Source organism: Cryptomeria japonica, chromosome 5 (assembly GCF_030272615.1).
Source record: "Cryptomeria japonica chromosome 5, Sugi_1.0, whole genome shotgun sequence".
Classification (NCBI taxonomy): domain Eukaryota; kingdom Viridiplantae; phylum Streptophyta; class Pinopsida; order Cupressales; family Cupressaceae; genus Cryptomeria; species Cryptomeria japonica.
In genome coordinates this window covers 864,391,777-864,411,593 of record NC_081409.1, presented here as the reverse complement: position 1 = coordinate 864,411,593, position 19,817 = coordinate 864,391,777, and the positions used below count along the sequence as shown (strand labels likewise).

Below are 19,817 nucleotides of genomic sequence, written 5' to 3'. Positions count from 1 at the left end.
CTATCTCCCTCCGTTGGTCCTCCTAAAAGGTTTTGAAAATGTTTAACTATCGCTTTTTCAATATCCTAAACCTTAGAACACCAATTTTTGTCCTCATCACGAACACCTTCAATCTTATTAGTATTCTTCTTGGCTTTGATTTACGAGTGAAAAATTTGGTATTTGAATCACCAAGCACAATCCATAGTTCCCTAGACTTATCCCTCCAATATACTTCCTCTCTAGCTAGCAACTCTGACAATCTCACCTTCAGTACCTTCTCCTTCTCAAAATTTTGAGTTCCATGTTTTGATTTTATCTTTCAAATGGTGAAGCCTTTTCATAAACCGGAAGCTGGGTGTGTCAAAGAACATATTGCTTTCCTCCCACCAATGACAAATTTTTCCATGAAATTATTCATCCCTCCACCACATGCTCTGGAATTTAAAATACCCCTTCTTTTTAACATCCATATCTATCACCAACTCTACTGGAAAGTGATCCGACACTGAGATAGGATTAATAGTTGATACAATTGTCTAGTTGCCCTCCATCTAGGAAGCACCAACTAGAAATTGATTGAGTCTCTCGGCTATGTTGGTGAAATTGGTTTGACTATTTGTCCATGTGAATAGACCATTCTTGGGTGTAATGTCAAATAGCCCATTTCTTGTCACAAAGCTCTTGAAGTATTCTATTACTTTATTAATTTTAGATGTAAGCCTCCACTCTTCTCCCAAAGATCAAGAATGGTGTTAAAATCACCTGCCACTATAACCTTCTCTCTTTCATGATTCCTAATGGATGTTGTAACCTCCTCCCATAACTTGGATTTCTCTTTTGTTTTGGTGCGTCCATATAGATTAATAAGAGGAAATACCACATTCTAAGAAATATAGGTGATATTGCACAACATCTAATGGTCATTCGATTCCACAAGATTAATTCTTACCAAAAGTGAGTTCCATAAAACCCCCAAACCCCCTAAAGAACCTCTAGCTTCTTGGAAAACACCTTTCGTTTTGCCACAGTATTTCAGGAAGCTAAAATCCTTGTCTAAATTAAGCTTGGTTTCTTGGAGTAGTATCACATCATTAGAATTATTTTCTAATGTGCGTTTAACCATGCATCTTTTTTCAGGGGCTGATAATCCCCTGACATTTCATGTGAGTAATCTCATTTCTCTCCAAGGGAGAACTTCACTCCCTTCGATTTTCTCATAAAGTCCATAACACCGATTATGCCTTTCTCCTTAGCTCTGTCTATCCTCTTTTGTTTATTTCTCTTCCTGTCGCTCTTTGATTTCGAGTTCCCTAACAAAACATTGGTTAATTGACTAATACATCTTATATTATTAATATCCAAACCATCACCCAAATCTCCATTAGAACCAACATCATATTCCATCTCTGAGTGTGAAGCATCTTCAAGTAAATGATCCTTATTGTCAGTAATCTCTTCCAACACCTTCATTTTGGAGGAGCATGCGATGTCACTTGTTGTTATTTCTTCTATCTCATCACTAGTGCCTTGGTGGGCCTCTACTTATTTAGTTTATGGTTCCTCCTTTATAGGGAATGCTGTAAGAAACAGAGGCTTAACTGCTGTCATAACGGTTTTTTCATTTCTCTCCTTGGGAATCCATTTTTTGTAAGGCCTAAAATTTGCCCTACAATCTTTTTCAAAATGGCTCCTATTTCCACAACTCATACAATATATATTTGTATCCTTTATTTAATCCTGTTGAATCCACCTTCTACCATTAGATAATAAACAAATCTTGGGAGGTATCCTCTTAACAGTCGAGATACGAAGATGCACATATAAGTAAGAATCCTTCTCTACCAAATCCTCGTCTATCACAAGAGGGAACCCAGGGTTCTACTGATTTTCTCTAAACTTCCTTCCACCTAATACTCAATCGATAAGTTGTATAACCTTATCCATATTGACCTGTCATATGGATCTGGAGGAACTGGATGGAAGTTTGGGAACCATGGTTGCATGTGTTGGAATCCAAGAACACTGAGAGGGGGGTGAACCAGTGTTCCACTGAAATGATCAATTTTAACATTATTATAACATGCATTCACTAGCCGGTAAACCGATACATATAATTTTGAAAGAAGTAAAGAAATCAATAAAGCAATGACACAAATGAATACCCTAACACAAATATTTATACATGGAAAACTTCAAGGAGGAAAAACAATGGTGGGATTTGTGACCCACAATATCAATCCACTGGCCATATGAAAAAATGTTACAAAATATGCGCGCCTACACTTGCAAGAAGGCTTACAGCCTAGAGCACACTGCTCATCACAAAGGAGTCTCACTGACTACAGTTACTCTGAACAAGAAAACATAAAACTGCACTCATATAATGCATCTGCTATGACTGATTGAGTTCCGGTTCAAGCTCTGTCTGTTCCGGTTCTGAAACCCTAAACCCTTACCGGTATAACCTCTTACATAATCAACATTCCTCGCATTACAAATATCACTCTCATATCTTTTCCATATCCTAACATATCACAAGATGATCTAATCAACTAATCTATATACCTTTACAATCCTTCATGCCTTATGTCAGCTTACATAGATAATTACAAAATGAATATACATGTTGGCTCAATTACATATATACATAAATATCAAAATCAATTTCTGATTGTCGGATCTCCTAAATGATGTCGGCCTTCTATACCAGTATCCTAATGAAGTCATGTTGGCCTGCAATTCTGGTACCCATAGAATTCCTCCTACCGGTGAAGATACCTGCCGGTGCTGGTGTTGGTGAAGTGTCTGCTGGTAAACAACCAAACCAACATATGAAAGCTGGAACATGTTGCCATTAATGACAACATATTGAAACCAATCAAATGAGTATCAATTTCCAACAATCTCTCTCCCTTTGGCATTGATGGCAACACTCATGTGAAAAATGATAATGGTTTCCATCTGTCGGTTTCACCTTGAGACTGCTACCTCTGAGCTGAGTATCCATTTGTGATCATCATCTGAACAAAATATTCCATACCTCCATATCTCCCGATGTCAAAAATATATTTTTCACCTATACCTCCCCCTTTGACATCAATGCAAAAAAGTACCAAAAACTAGGACAAAGAATGAAAGACTATACAAAGAATGTCCCAAAAGACTTTACCGGAGTTGAATATATTTGAAAATTTCTGGATAGGCTTTCTCCGAAAGTTCTAGATAGGTATCCCAACCTGATTTGAGTGTGCCAAAAATAGATACAAGTCTATTAAGCATGTAGGCATATGACTCTTTATCCTTAAGCTTTGCCGGTGTGGGCTTACCAACCATATCAATGCATTCCTTCTTATGTACACTTAATGAGTCCAATCGAGGACTCACCAATCCTATAAGACCTCTGGCTCTTCTTATAATTTTGTCTTTATCCCTCTCAAGAGCTGAAACTTGAGCTTCCAATAATAAAATCTAACCATCAATAGATGTTGTCAAAGAATTTGATCCATCAAAAGAATTGACTATACCTACAATCTTCTCCTGAGTATCCTTAATCCTTTTATCTAAATCTATTGTAAGTAAACCTGTGTTGCAGCATATTCTATAAATATTAGTACATTGCCTTAAGGAATTATCAATCAACTTCAACTTATCATTAATCTCCTTCTTCTCCAACTCAATCATCTGATCAAATGTTTCTCTCTTGGCTTGTGTAAACCTCTACAATGCCTGTCAGTTAGATATCTGCTGTATAGATTGAAAGTCCTTAGAAATGTGCTCTAATACCATTTGTTGGCCCTGTTTTCCATTGCATCAAAAGACTGATCTGTCAATGCTTGATACAGACTATAGAGATATGGATCATAGGGAGGTGGTTATTCCTTTGTCACAAATCCTGAGGGGAGCGCTGACCATTTTTCCAACACACTCTTGGTGTCTCTTTGTGGTTATGTCATGGTATAGGCCTATCCCAATTTGATGTATTTAAATTATGCTCAAGTATGTCAAATACAATAATAAACTACAATAAATATCGATAGTATAAATTAAATACTACAAATGATTCAAGTGTAGGAACCATGGATGTATGATGATAACTAAACTAATGAGAATTTGGTATCACTATGTAGGATGTCAAAATAGATTACTATTGAGTTAGATACATGAAATCATAAATATCTACAAAAATTGTCACTATGAAAGCTAGTGTATGAAAGAAACGAGTGGAATCCAAATATATAGATCTAGTGTTAGGGTTTCAAGCAGATCCAAAGCAAATATGAACTAATAATTATATGCAGATTTAAATACAAAAGATAAAGAAATAAAATAGGACACAGATAACACAGAGATTTAACGTGCCTCACCCATAATGGGTTACGTCCACCATACACAGTCATCCAATCTTTCTTATTATCTAGCAAAAACAGTACATCAACCTTACAATGCCTTAAGGATCCCAGCCGCTTATAACATGCATTTTTAGGGCAACAAACAAAGTTGGCCTTTTTAGGGTTTTATTACAATGTCGGTTTTCATCAACGAAAAAATGGCAAACAAATTTTTCTCAGGGGCTCCCGCCCCCGAACCCCTGCTTTCCTCGGGGGCTGCCGCCCCCGAACCCTTGCCCAGGGCCCTGCCCGACCCCGAACCCCAACAAGGATACGTGCTGACTGTACAGTACTTTACTGATCAGTCACCACATTTCAACAATCTCCCATCTGGATACTGATACTACACGATACCACTGTACATGCAGCATCCGCTGGATAAAACAGTAGGACTCGACTGGTATAAATTCCATAATTATCAATCAAGAAGACCAACACAAACTAATGAAGAAATCAGCCTCTCCTATGGAATTGCCTTCGTGAACATATTGGCAGGATTCTCACTTGTGTGAATCTTCTCAAGCTGTAACTGACCCTCCTCCAAAATAGTCCAGATGAAGTGGTACCTGAGCTGAATGTGCTTTGTCCTTGAATGAAAAGCAGAGTTCTTCGCAAGATGAATGGCACTCTAGCTATCAGTATACAATGGGCTATCCTCCTGTGTCTAACCCAATTCCTCCAGAAAACATTGTAACCAAATCATCTCCTTGCTGGCTTCTGGAGCAGCAACATACTCAGCTTCAATGGTTGAAAGTGCAACAACCTTTTGCAGCCTAGAAATCCAACTGACTGCAGTTCCCCCTATAGTAAAAACATACCCTGTAGTACTCCTCTGTGAATAAATATCACCTGCCAGATCAGAGTCAACAAATCCACTTAGAGCAGCATTAGATCCTTTGAAACATAATGCCTTCATAGTAGTTCCTTTCAAATACTGAAGAATCCATTTCACAGAATTCCAATGTTTCATACCCGGATTACTCATAAACCTGCTCACAACTCCCACTACATGTGCAATACCTGGCCTTGTGCATACCATTGCATACATCAGACTTCCAACAACTGATGAATACGAGATGTTAGACATTTTATTAACCTCTTCCTGTGCCTTTGGGAATATCTCCTTAGTCAATTTGAAATGACTAGCCAAAGGTGTACTAACTGCTTTTGCATCTTGCATGTTAAATCTTTTCAAACACCTTCTTTACATACTCACTTTGGGACAAATTCAAGGTTCTATTTTTCCTGTCTCGTGTAATACTCATACCGAGAATTTGCTTAGCTGCACCCAAATACTTCATAGCAAATGACCTGGCTAATTTCTGTTTAAGATAATTTATATGTTGCATGTTAGACCCAGCAACAAGCATGTCATTAACATAAAGCAATAGGATAATATAACTCCCATTATCAAATCTCTTAAAATATACACAATGATCATAATGACATCTATGATAACCATGTTCAGCCATGAAACTATCAAATTTTAAATACCATTGTTGGGGTGCTTGCTTTAGGCCATACAAACTTTTCTTCAACCTGCACACCAAGTTCTCCTTACGTTTGACCTCATATCCCTGTGGTTGCAACATGTAAATTTCCTCCTCCAAATCTCCATGGAGAAAAGCTGCTTTGACATCTAATTGTTCAAGATGTAAATCATCTGCAGCCACAAAACTAAGTACATTTCTAATTGAAGACATTTTTACAACTGTATAAAATATTTCATCATAATCTATACCCTTTTCCTGTGCAAAATCTTTTATCACAAGTCTGGCCTTATATCTTTTCTGACCTCCTTCAACCGATAAACCCATTTGTTAGGCAAGGCTCTTTTTTCTGTAAATAAAGGGACTAAGTCCCAAGTCTTATTTTTCATCAAGGAGTCCATCTCCTCTTTCATGCCTAGCTCCCACTGTTGTTTGGCATCTACCTGCATTGCTTCTTCATATTCTTCTGGTTCACCAGCATCCATTAATAAAATAGAATACAAAGAAAGAGAAAATCTTTCAGGGGGTCTACTTGACCTCGTAGAACGTCTAACACTTGCAGGAGTTTGTGGGATAATCTGTTGCTGCTGAGCATCAGGTACTTGTGGCATTTCATTTTCCGGAATCTCATCCAGCACCACATATTCTTGTTTGTCTTGTTCATGCTTCTTTTCCTGCATCTATTCTTTATACATAACCTTCTCATTGAATGTAACATCTCTACTTCTAATTATTTTCTTATTTTCAAAATCCCATAACCAATAGCCATATTCATCTATCCCATATCCAATGAAGGTACATTTCTGAGATTTAGCATCAAGCTTGGTTCTGTTTTCTTTATCAACATGGACAAAAGCTTCACAACCAAAAGTTTTTAGAAAAGAATAATTTACCTTTTTACTAGTCCATGCCTCCTCTCGAATACCACCATCCAAAGGGGTTGAAGGTCCACTATTTATCAAATAGACAACAGTATGTACAACATCTGCCCAAAAATGTAAGGGCAATCCAGCATGCAATCTCATGCTCCTTGCACGTTCCATGATAGTCCTATTCATTCTCTCTGACATACCATTTTCCTATGGAGTTCCTGGAACTGTCTTCTGCTTTTGAATCCCATTTAAGGAGCAGTAATCTTCAAATGCTTTGCTACAATACTCACCTCCATTATCCGATCTCAAACACTTCAACTTTTTTCCTGTCTCATTCTCAACCAAAGCTTTCCATTTCTTAAAAGTTTAAAAAACATCTGATTTTTGTTTTAGGAAATATACCCATTTTTTTCTGGTTGAGTCATCAATAAAAATAACATAATAACAAGAGCCACCAAGAGATCATACCTAAGCCGGTCCCATACATCTGAATGTACAAGCTCTAACTTGTCACTCTTCTTCTCTTTCCCAACCTTGAGAAATTTGACTCTTTTCTATTTACCATAAACACAATTTTCACAAAACTCTAAATCAATCTTCTTTAGTCTTGGCAATAGATTTTTGGAGTGAAGGGTTTTCATCCCTTTCTCACTCATGTGCCCAAGCCTATGGTGCCACATTATCGAATCTGTTCTTGCAACATCTATTGTTGTTGTCCCTGCAGTAACTTTATCTGTAGTAGCTAGGGTAGAGTAAGTGTTACCTGTACATAGATATAATGTGCCTACCTTCACACCTTTAGCTATTACTAATGATCCTTTAGTGACCTTCCACATACTGTCTGAGAAGGTAACTATGCAACCTTCACTACCTAGTTGCCCTGTAGAAATTAAATTTCTTCTTAAATTAGGAACATGTCTTACCTCCTGTAGAAACTAGTCATTTCCATTCTGCAACTTGATCTTTATCTTTCCTTTTCCAACAATTTGACAGGGCTCATCATCACCCAAATATACCTGTCCAAAATCACCTTGAACATAATCTAGAAAATATTTTCTATGGGATGTAGCATGAAATGAAGCCCCATAATCTATTACCCAAGAATCATTAACATTATCCAAACATAAGATTAAAGCATCTTGTAAAGTATTACTTGCAATATTAGCTTCCTTGCTATCATTTTCATTTTTGTCTCCTTCTTTGTTTTTCTGAGACCAACAGTCTTTCTTTAGATGACCAGGCTTTCCGCAGTACCAGCAATCATTCTTTCCTCTAGATTGAGAGTGTCCTTTATTTGACTTCCCTCATGACTTCTCATTCCCAGGGCCTTTTCCTCTTTCCTTTGATCTTCCTCTGTTCTCCACATTCAAAACACTACCCAGTGATGTTGGAGTCTCACCTATGCTTTTCCTTCGCATTTCCTCGCTTAGGATAACACCAACAATATCATCAAATACCAAAGTATTTTTACTAGAGACAAAGTTACTTACAGCCATAACAAAGCTATTCCAGCTTTCTGGAAAAGAACATAAAATCAAGAGAGCCCTAACCTCTTCTGCAAAAGTAATTTTTACCGAAGACAATTGACTGGTAATTGTATTAAATTCATTTAAGTGCTCCGCTACAGATCCTCCCTCACTCATTTTCAAATTAAACAGACACTTCATAAGAAATACCTTATTCGAAGCCGAGGGTTTCTCATACAACTTAGCCAATGTCGCCATCAAATAAATAGTCATTTTTGCTTCTGTTATATTGAATGCTATAGATGGTGCAAGGTACAATCGAATGGATCCCAGTGCCTTTCTATCTAAAATGTCCCACTCTTCATCTGACATTGTGGTCGCTTTCTTTGCCTTTCCTTCCAATGGCTGCCACAAATCTTTTTGATACAGGTAATCCTCCATCTGCATTTTCCATAACTGATAATTCTAGCCATTAAAAGTTTTGACCTTGAATTTGGAATCCTCCATTGCTCCCACTCAAATCTGAAAGTCCTGCCAATTTATAGAAAACCTCGCTCTGATACCAATTGTTAGGGTTTCAAGCAGATCTGAAGCAAAAATGAACTAACAATTATATGCAGATTTAAATACAAAATTTAAAGAAATAAAATAGGACACAGATAACAAAGAGATTTAACGTGGTTCACCCAGAATGGGTTACGTCCACCATACATAGGCATCCAATCTTTCTTATTATCCAGCAAAAATAGTACATCAACCTTACAATGCCTTAAGCATCCCAGCCGCTTATAACATGCATTTTTAGGGCAATAAACAAAGTCGGCCATTTTAGGGTTTTATTACAATGTCTATTTTCATCAACAAAAAAACCTGCTGAGTGTACAGTACTTTGTTGATCAATCACCACATTTCAACATCTAGAGTAGTAATAATTTGAATATGATTATTATAAAAACAATATTAATATAGTCAACTATGTTACCAAAACCCATAATACATGAATCTATAAATAGATATGATATATGGTAAGAATGTGTCCTAATGTAGAGGACTTGGAAAATTGATGTTGATGTCCTAATGCATAGAACCATTGAAATTATCAATGTTTGAGTATATAGGATCACTAGAAGCCAAGGAGATATCAACATTGGATTTAGATGTACCAATAGGTGATGTAGGATATGTGATCCTATATAGGAGTTGGGGGAAATGATGTGAGTTGTAAGTACATAACTCATCTGCATGTTGATTGCTCCCACAATATGTATATTTGGCTTTCTAGTTTCTAGGCATGATCTAATGATAAGTAAAATCAATGTAGAAATATATGTTTCATCCCAAAAGATTATTGCTAAAACATAGGCTCCCAAAAATATGTGGAGAAGAAAGCTATAATTTCACTAAAATTGTATCTCTAAATTGGTCCTTGATAAGGCATGGGGGCTCTATATAATTTGTGATAAACAAGTAATCTAAAACTTAGAATTACATGAAGTTTTTATTTCCTTGCAAAATTTTGATAGGAATAAGTTTTTTAACCATATTTTGATAATTAGGAAATTTAAGCCTCATTTAAATTTGTAAAGAAAAAATAACTTTAGAGGCAAAAAATAATTTTAAAAATAGAAAAATCTTACAAATTTGAGTTTTTGTAGGATCCTTGATGGAACCAACCTTTTGTAACTATTTGAACATAAAAAAATAACTCCACATTTGCAAGATATTGTAAAATAAAATATCACTCCCTTTCAGGCTTTGAGGTCAACTTGGTAATTAATTGATTCATTGCCATTGACATAATTGGTTTGACCTAACTACTAGTTGTAAAGTAAAAAATATATAATTAGTAGAATTGTTTTTAAATGATTACATTTATGTACGCCATGGAGGGGTCAACCTATGCATATAGGACTATAACTAGTCTTCGGATGTGGTGGGGATCTCAAGTCAATAGTCATAGTGACTGGAATATAGCCAATGATGGACTCTTGATGATCGTAACATTATTTTGGAGGGTGATGATGTAGAGTAGTTATATCTGAGTTTGAATCAATTGAAGATTGATTATTCGTCAGGGTTCAACTAAGTGATATAAATAACGAAATTATGTATTTCTATTTTAGATACTTCTCAAATTAACCCATATTTTTAGCTATCCATGGATTTAGAATTGAGGAGCTCACCATATAGGAGAAATAATTATTTTATTTTGTAAATAATTTTAGTCTACATAAACAAAGACCTAATCTAGCAAAGCATGGTCATGGTGCCATCAATTCCACCTTTGATGAGGTTGATTAAAGGCAACTATACAAAATTAATAATAATTTGTTTAAATGATAGCATACTAGTGAGTTTCCAAAAAATTGTTTGTAATGGATTCTTAAGAAGGGAGACACCAATGCACTTATATATTTACTATTGGATTTCTAACAACATTCTTGATATCTATGGAAAGAGAAACTAGCTGATTGTACTACTCAAAGTACTCTACTCCAATCAAAACAAGGTTGTAAAATATGGCCTCCGAGGTTTCTATTTTATTTTCATGAATCCATCAAAATGTGGATGTGATCCCTATGATATTTACAAGGATATTTGTTTCTCCTTCTTCTAGTTAAGTAAATATAATATAGAATATGGATGTTGGATTCACTTGTGTTGTCTGGCTTGATCAATAAAATGTAATATACATGCCAAAACAATGAGCATCTCTTTGATTTATAAATTCACTAGTTAACACTAAAGAATTACTCCTTTATGCACTCACTAATATGGAGGTAAAGAAAGCATATAGAGGGTAAAGAAGGATTTTTATTATTTAGACCATCAAAATAGGGCAAAGGCCATGCAATTCCATATGAGTTACTCAAATCAGTTGTTGCAAAATCCCTTGGAGGATAAAAATTAGCAGTGTCATCATGAAAATAAGTTGTTTAGACTCATAAAACCTTGATTAGCTCAAACTTGCATGTTCTAAGAGCCACATAGAAATCTAACTTGCAAGTAAAAGTAACACTAGCCTTTATTGGTAGGGCCAAAGAGGGATGATAGAAGGATTTAATTAGACTGATCAGAGTGAAAATAGAAGTAAATTTTATTTGAAACCCTACAAAAGATAATTTTTAACCAAAATAGAGAAATATTTATGGGTTATTTGGCCATCTAATATTTATTTTTAATTTTTTGTAAGTTTTTTATGTGGTCCATAGATCATGTGGTACCATAAGCTATGAGGCATACAAATGCAAAAAAATCAAATTTACCAAATTTGATGAAATAATTTTTTCTTTCTATGCCTTTTAAACTTGGTTGTAATAACAATGTACATCCATGATGTTCTAATAATAGAGCTAACTGTTGGAGTCACCTTGATTTAGGAAGAGATGTGTAACTTGGATTGTATACAAGGTTGGGGAAACCAAGATCTAAAAGTAACATCAAGATAGCCTTCCCATAGTGAAAAATGAACAAAAAAGTATGCCAATTAATAATATGAAGAATATGTAATTGTATAATAAGATCCTTTCATATATAATCAAGGTAGAGGAGGTAAGAAGGTAAGATCGAACAATCAATTAACCCTTCAAGGTTCCAACACATGTTTAGTCATATGATAAATGTGTAAGCATGTGTAAAGTGTGCATGTGATAGGTGCCTCAAAGGGTGATTACATGTGTCTTTATACAAGAATTGAGACAAAAAGATAGAAAGTCTTTAAATTGAGACTTAAATAGTGTGGATAGGTCAGCCTAGGATGGGCAATTAGCTAACAATTTGAAATAAATTTATTTATAATTAAAGCATCTCTTTCATAGAAAAGAATGACAACGATTGTAAAAATTAATAGAATCATATGTATTTATTGTGTATAGAAGAAGGAACCAAACTATGAATAACAATTTTGCATCTTATCTCCACCAAAAAAATTAATAAGTAATCATACTTTTTTATTGATCAAAATTTTATTTTTATAAAAAAATTTAAATAATATTAAAAAACCAATATTATATGTAAATAATAAACTTTTTAGACTGGAGCCCTTCCCCACTTTGATAAAAATATTATATATAAATAATAAATATAAAAATAGAAATTTCTTCACATACCCAAAAAAACACAACTATTGTTATATACAAAGAGCAAAATAGTGAAAGGTACAAACTTACAATATAAAATAAACAAATAACATATATTATTCTTAGGCAAGAATTAATTTCAAGATGATACTAAAATTTTGTGGTAAAATGGCTATATAATAGAATTCATTTATATGCCATTTCTTTGAATGATAAAACTCATAGCAAATTCCAAAAAGCGAAACACCTCATTACACCAAAATTCGCCATAGTAAAAATGTTCACCCCGATGACGCATATCCAAGTAACGTTCTTCTGATGCTTGAATTTCTGTGGTAGATACTCTTATTGTTTGAACTTTCGTCTTTGTCTTAATAAAATTTTCTTCCTCTGCCATAACATGTTGAACCTTTGAACAACCATACACTCTTATCTTTTCTACACTCTTCAAATTCCAGTAACACTCTGGTAACCTCTGCAATGCCTCACACTTCATTATTGTTAATGTTTTAAGTGAAGGCAGTGCTCCTCCTTCCACCACTGGCAGCTGCTCTAACTTCATCATGTCCACCACTGAAAATACTTCAAGCTTAGGAAATGCTCCACCCTTGCCAAATTCTTCTGGGAACTTCTCTATGTTAGGGCAATTGACTATGTCTAGGTGCTTTAGACTCGGAAGTTTGTGCAAGGCAGGTAGTTGTTTCAGCATGTCACATTGAATCAACTTAATGAAGCTTAGACGTCGAAATTCACAAATTGAATTCTCTATCTTTAGTAAATGAGGACATATTAGACAGAGTTCTCTCAGTTTTGCCATGGCAGTCATGTCATGGGGCAGGCTTTCTATATCTGTGAGGTGAAAATATAGATACTCCATCTGTTTCATGGTTCCAAGAATTCCTTCTCCAATTATTTGACCATTGTTTTGAAACCCCAACCTTCTGAGTTGGTTCAGGTTACCCAGGTGACTAATTGAAAGCCGATTTCTTCTGCACTTATTCCACCCTATATTTGGAGAATTACTTGCATTCAGGTACTCCAAAGACGTGAGGTCTGCAATTCCATAAGGCATGCACTGCAGATGCTCACAGAAAGCAACGTCTAAAAGTTTTAGGGAAGTCAACTTAGAAATGCCAGCTGGGAGTTGTGCAATATCAGATCCTTGAAGATCTAATATTTGAAGGCTTCTTAGAGCAGCGTCAGAGTTGGGCAGTCTCTTGATTGGCACATAGGGTAACTTGAGGCAAACTAAATGTTTCAAAATTCCTATGTTTTTTGGCAACGACAGGAGGGCAGTCCTTGACAAATCCAGGACTCTGAGAGAGGTCATATTTCCAATTACCTCTTTTGAAATTTCCGCCAAAGAAGTATTACCAGCCAGTAGCAAGGAGAGGATATGCGAAGCTCTGAATGTCCTTGGAACACTAGTCAAACTGTTGTCTATTAATCAAATTCTGATGTATCCTGAAGAGACGTCCACTGGAAACTGTCGTAAACCTCTGCCTGCCTGAAAGAAGCACTTTTCTTCCTTCGCAGCGAATTGCTGTGCCAAATCGCGCAAAACATCATGCACCCTGAAACAGAGCACTCTTCCCTCATAATTCTTCTTCACCGGTTCAATAAGGCATCGGTCAGCTAACAAGTTGGTGTACATCTCTCCAATTTTGAAAGGATCCGGACCAGCTACCAACCCTTATCCAATCCAGTAGGCAGTAGCATATGTAGAAGATATGATACTGTCTTCAGGCTAAGCAGCGAGGCAGAGAAAGCACAACTGCAAGGAAATGCCATAGCCAGCCAGATCGGCCATAGCATCGTAACTTAGTCTCAACTTTCCATATAGCGAGTTTGTAACATCATTCTGCAATCTCTTGACTGCCAATTCCCATTCATTTGACTGTGTGATTCCCGCCATTGCCTGCCCGACTACTTTAAGGGCCAAGGGAAGACCCCCGCACTCGTTGCATACACGCCTCGCTATTTCTTGGTCGATGCCCATAGGCAAAACTCCCTCGCTGTGTTAAAAAGCATGGGAAGAAAACAATCTCCAGCTGTCATCCTCACTCAAGTCTTTTATTTGGATGATTGATGGACGTGGAACACCCAACTGTGAGAGCACACTATTACTTCTGGAAGTGGCAATGATGATGTTGGAGTTGTGGAGTGGAGAGTGAGGAACACACAACTCCTCTAACAAGGATGTTGCACTTGTTTCCCAAACATCGTCTAAAAACAGGGCAAACTTGTGTTTTCTCATGGTTTCATTCAGCCAAGTTTTCACACGGTCTTCATCTCTACTGTCCAATATTTCATTTACTTTAAGAGCTATTTGTTTCACAAGATCATTTCTAAGGGTACTGAAAGATGGATTTTGTGAAATAGTAAGCCAAAGCATCAAGTCAGTGCGAAAGAGACTCTGTACCTGGTCACTGTTGAAGACTCGTTTAAGTAGTAGAGTCTTACCGGCCCCGCCTTTCCCAGCAAGGCCGAAACGAGAAACGTTTTTGTGCTGCTGTGAATAAATCAGCTCCACAAGTCTGTTTGATGCAGAATCTTGTCCGACAATAAGTGCCTCCTCAACATACTTCTTGTTAGGACTGGCTGAAGAAGTGGATGGAATGGGATCTCCAGATGTACAGGCAAATCCTGAGGTACGCAGATTAAGAGAATCCACCTTCTCTTTAATTTGCTCAAGCACTTGTTGATTTGTCACCTGCTGCTGCATTTGGTGCAAAAAGGCAACGGAAGGCGTGGAGGCTACATGCTTTTCCACGTTCTCAATGAGTCGCCTGATCTTTTTGCTTGTTCTATAGCCAGAAAAGAGATGAGAATATGAGGGTACAGTGCAGTGCTGGGCCAAATCAGATGCTTCCTCCAGAAGAGCATTCAATTCCTCCAACCAGCTGTTGACCGTGGAGGGCAACGTGTGGTGAGGGGATGTAGTCAATCTGCAAGAGTTTAAGGCTTTTCTATATTGTTGCATTTCCATGTTCATTGATTGAATTTTGAGCAGAAGGACTTTGAGGGTGTCCAACTCTTTCCTGCATCTGATGGCAACGTTGATGTCTCGAGTAACCCGACTTGCAGCCAATTGAATGGCGAAACCATTCATTCCAGAGATGAATCCAGGATCAGCCATTTTTGGGTCAGCTTAGAAAAAAAATTAAAATTCTCATTGAAATTTTCTTACTCAGCGAAAGCAAGGAATACACAGCCAAGCATCGGCTAAAGTTCTTTGCCAGAGAGCAAATTCATCTCCTAATTCCTTTGAAATGCTATTGATTCTTATTTAGATAGCAAAGAGTAGAAAGATTTGGTACAAAGAGCTTACAACTAAATTTAACCAGGCGTATCATCCGTCAGCATTTAGTCATCGTCATAAATTAAATGCACACTAAAATCTTTGACAAGCGAGATTGGTTTCACACGGTTTTTCAATAGTTTTGGTTCCAACTTTACATCCGCCATTTTCCATTTTTTAAAGTGTTTTATTGGTTAAAGTCAAAAGTAAAGTAAGTGACAATTTTGAACCATCCAATTTGAGGAATATCAAGTTCTTTATTAAGTTTGACTCTTTTTATTTATTGAATATTAAGCTTGGTGAATATGATTGTGAGCTATAATGTTAAATTTATTTTCTTTATCTATTTAATAGATACTTTATTTCTTATTTCATCAAAGCAATTTGGACTTTTTCAAAATTGTTTGTAAGAGACTGCCATTGTTTTTTTCCTTCACTTTTGATTTTTATTCACAAAAATGACTTAGGTGACTCTTTGTTTGACGAGACAATATCTGAAAGCCATGTTTGAGGAAATGTCTTGCAAAAAGATTCCAAAAGAACTTTCGTGGGTAGTAGTTTTCTTCGCTTGCACCTAATGAGGCGATGTGTTTGAATAGAAAAAGTCCACAGAAAAGAAAATAAAGTTACCAATGAAACCTACATTATTGCATGAGGAAATTTTTCACTTTTCATAGGGAAAATTTATCAATGAAACCTACATGATAACTATTGGAACATGGCAAGTAACACCTTTTCATGGCATCGAAAGGCTTTTACGTAATATTGGTAACATGGAAATTTTATTTTCCACCATAGTTAATAAATTGATTCTGCAACCAAATCTGATAATTTTTTTATTTGGTTCATGTATGGTTCAAAATTTTAATAAGTATAATGGTAATAATGCATTTTATATATTTGAGAATGTATGTTTTAGAGTATTGGGTTATTTGAGCTTCTGTATGGAATACCAAAACTTGGAATGGTCATTATATGTGTTTAATAATTTAATATATTAGATGTAGACATCTAAAAATTATAGATCAAATGCAATTACCTAATTACTTGATCATTTCCACTATAATGGATTGAATAAATTCCTATTTATTTCATTAATTATCCTACTTTCATCTCCTTATTCATTAAATAATGTCAGTGTTTATTATTATTCACCCAATCTCATTTCTAGCTTATATCACTTAATCAACCTTCCTATAAGCTACACATTATATAAACTAGCAATTGCACCTTGGTGTGTAATGGGTATGCCGAATACAATAGTGGACAAAACATTAAAGAGGGGAGATAGAAGAATAGTTGAAAAGTCAATTTCATAAATTGACATACTATAGTTCATTTCTTTATAAGAAGTTAAAATTGAAATATTAGAAATTGTAGTATATAAGCATGGAAATATAATCAATGACTAATAGTGTTTTCAAAAAAATATGTAGACAATGTACAATATAATTGTAAACAACATGGAATTGAACATAAGGTTTACATTCAAAATTTGTTTGGAATGTCTCGAGCAAATTCATAATTAACATATAAAGAGTAGGTCCTAAAATATTTTCTTATCTTCCACATCTTCCTCATTTATACCATTCTTTTGAACACCTCACACAATGTTACAAACACCACAAATTTGTCAAATAGAATTCTGTAAAATGTTTTATAGATAATTACAAACACTATGGAATTCAAAATATGTTCTATATTAATTGTGATTGAAATATAAGAATTTGTTTTATCAATTATGTAAGATTTTTAAATTTCATAAAAGCTTGACATACGTTATATATAGAAGCATGAGAACATGTAAAAATTGCTAATGTTTTAATGGTATGTGTTTGGAAAGGGTCCATGTTTGGCATGAAATGTTTTGTAGAAGAAGATTCCAATGGGTCATCAGAGCTACTTGATGGAAGGTAGGATAGACATGCAATAAAATGAGATATATAATTTAGTAAGGAGGTGTATATGTGAACAAACAAGATTGAAAAAACAATATTGGAAAAATATGGACATACGTGAATTTGTCGAACATCTTGCAAGAATAAATTCTCTTTAAAAGTAAAATATTACTATGTCTCCTTTTAAGTATATTGCATATGTTTATGTATTTCTTTTGTTTAAGCAAAAAAAATTAATAGCTTCTATTTTTTTGTAGATGTAAGTGGAAAACAATAGTTAATGTAAACTTTAAATACAATTTGAACTTGGGATTATCTAGAATTATAAATACACCTATATGAATCAGTACATGAAACAAACTTTGTAAAACTGACATTTATAAAGTACATAGTTTGCGATATTTTAGAGTGGTTGAGAAACACTTTCTAAAATGAACCAATATGAATTGGTAGAAGGAAACAAACTTACAATAATAAACATTTATAAATTATGTAATTTGTAAAATTTAAGAGTGGTTGAAGCTCAAAGAATCACATTAAAAATATATGTCTAAGGAAATAATAATCTAGGAAATTAGAATACATAATAACGTAATGAAAGGAAGAATGTTGAACATGGACTACTTTTATATGCATGCAAACCATTGAATGTAAGAAGAAATTCATTAAATTAACATCTCTTCTAAAAAAAGAGTCCTTATATATTGTGTCAAAAATTTACATTGATAGATATAGGTAGGTTCGATACTAGCAAAATAGAAGTTTGTCTATAAGTGTAGGCTATTTACATTGTAAGTAGTTAAAAGACAAGTTTAGGCTTTCTACATTGTAAGTAGTTGAAATAACTAATCACATATTCTTAAGGTACATCTCATAAGAATGGATGATTTTGGAGGCACCCTTAATTGAGTAGAGTTCATAACGAAACAACTCCTTAAGGAAATCACAAAGCCCCTCTAATTCGATGCAAGTGGGTTGGAATGGTGACACTGTCTCTTGAATTTTTTCAATGTCCAATTCTTCCACAAGAGGTGTTGTTTGGCATGTAATTTTGAATTTTTGTACAATATAATGGCAAAGATTTGACACAATTGAAGCAATATTTTGGACATCGGTTCCAATACATTCTGATTGATTAACAGAAGAACGTGTTTCAACTTCCATAATCGTGACATCTACTAGGATTAAGGGGATTTGAATTCTTTTTGGTGCATCTCCACTGAAGAGTTGAGCAATTTCGTGACTATTTGACGCTTAGCCATTTCCTGATAGGAGCGAAGTAGGAGAAATTATAAGTACTAAATCTTGGAAAAAGTATTGGTAGGTGTAACAATGTCTTTTTTTAATTGAAGTATTATGAAATGTCAAAACATAATTGCACAATCAATTAATTGGAAAAAATTAAAGATTCAAATTGACAATTAGTTTAACAAAAAAAAAATTGAAATTGAAATATAAAGAAAGGACACGTAAAAATCACATCACTACACATAAAATATAGAGTATACTTATTTAACTATTTTAAAATTTGCTAAATTTGTATTTACCAAACAAGTTATATTATGTTAATTGTAATAAGATATAAATTAATAAACAAATATAAGAAATTTAAAGAAAAAATTAGAGTTCAAAATATATAATTAATTATGTATTGATCATAATAATTATGTATTGATCATATTTAAATAATATAGGCAACTCTATATAATTTACAATATTTATATTGATTAATATTAATGTACATAATTTAAAGCCTATAGAAAAAATATTAGCCTACCTATTGCACACCAAGGTGTGATTGAAACTAAATAAGTATTGGATGTGAAAGTAAACAACCTCAAATTTGATAAATATTTTTGAAGAAAACTCTCACCTAATTCAACATTTTCACTTATAAACTATAGATTTAATAAATCAACACTCTGACTTTAAAAACAATCTATTTTCTTATTCAAGTTATGAAACATTAGTAGCTTTATAATTATATATTAAACTTGTTAATAAAATTTTCTTAATTTAAATTATATTCAATATAAATTAATTATGATAAATTAGTTATACCATATTAGGCAAAACAATTAAAAGAAAAGGACATAATTAAATGATGGTGTAGATTAAAATTTTAAATAGTTTTTAATTTTATTAATATGTTTTTAATTGTTATTATTTATTTTATCTTATATAAAGTAAATCCATTTTAATTACACCTTTCATTTTTCATTTTAGTAAAAAAAAAAATTAAAATCACTTTGCATGAGTATAATTTATTGTTGATGTGTAATTTTTAATATTAAATTTGATATCAATTGATTTTGGTTACCTTGGATTTTTTTTTTAAGTT

General features: G+C 34.3%; 2 protein-coding genes across 2 annotated transcripts; both read right to left on the bottom strand.

Moving 5' to 3' along the window:
* Nucleotides 1-12,467: 12,467 nt before the first annotated feature.
* Nucleotides 12,468-13,607, bottom strand: LOC131876240 (disease resistance protein RUN1-like). Its single transcript, XM_059221134.1, has one exon. It carries the CDS (start codon nucleotides 13,605-13,607, stop codon nucleotides 12,468-12,470), a length of 1,140 nt encoding a protein of 379 aa, XP_059077117.1.
* A 417-nt stretch (nucleotides 13,608-14,024) lies between these two features.
* On the bottom strand, nucleotides 14,025-15,416 carry LOC131876239 (probable disease resistance protein At1g52660). The gene is made up of 2 exons (XM_059221133.1): nucleotides 14,473-15,416; nucleotides 14,025-14,292 (listed from the first exon to the last, which is right to left on the bottom strand). Exons 1-2 carry the CDS (start codon nucleotides 15,414-15,416, stop codon nucleotides 14,025-14,027), a joined length of 1,212 nt encoding a protein of 403 aa, XP_059077116.1.
* Nucleotides 15,417-19,817: the final 4,401 nt, after the last annotated feature.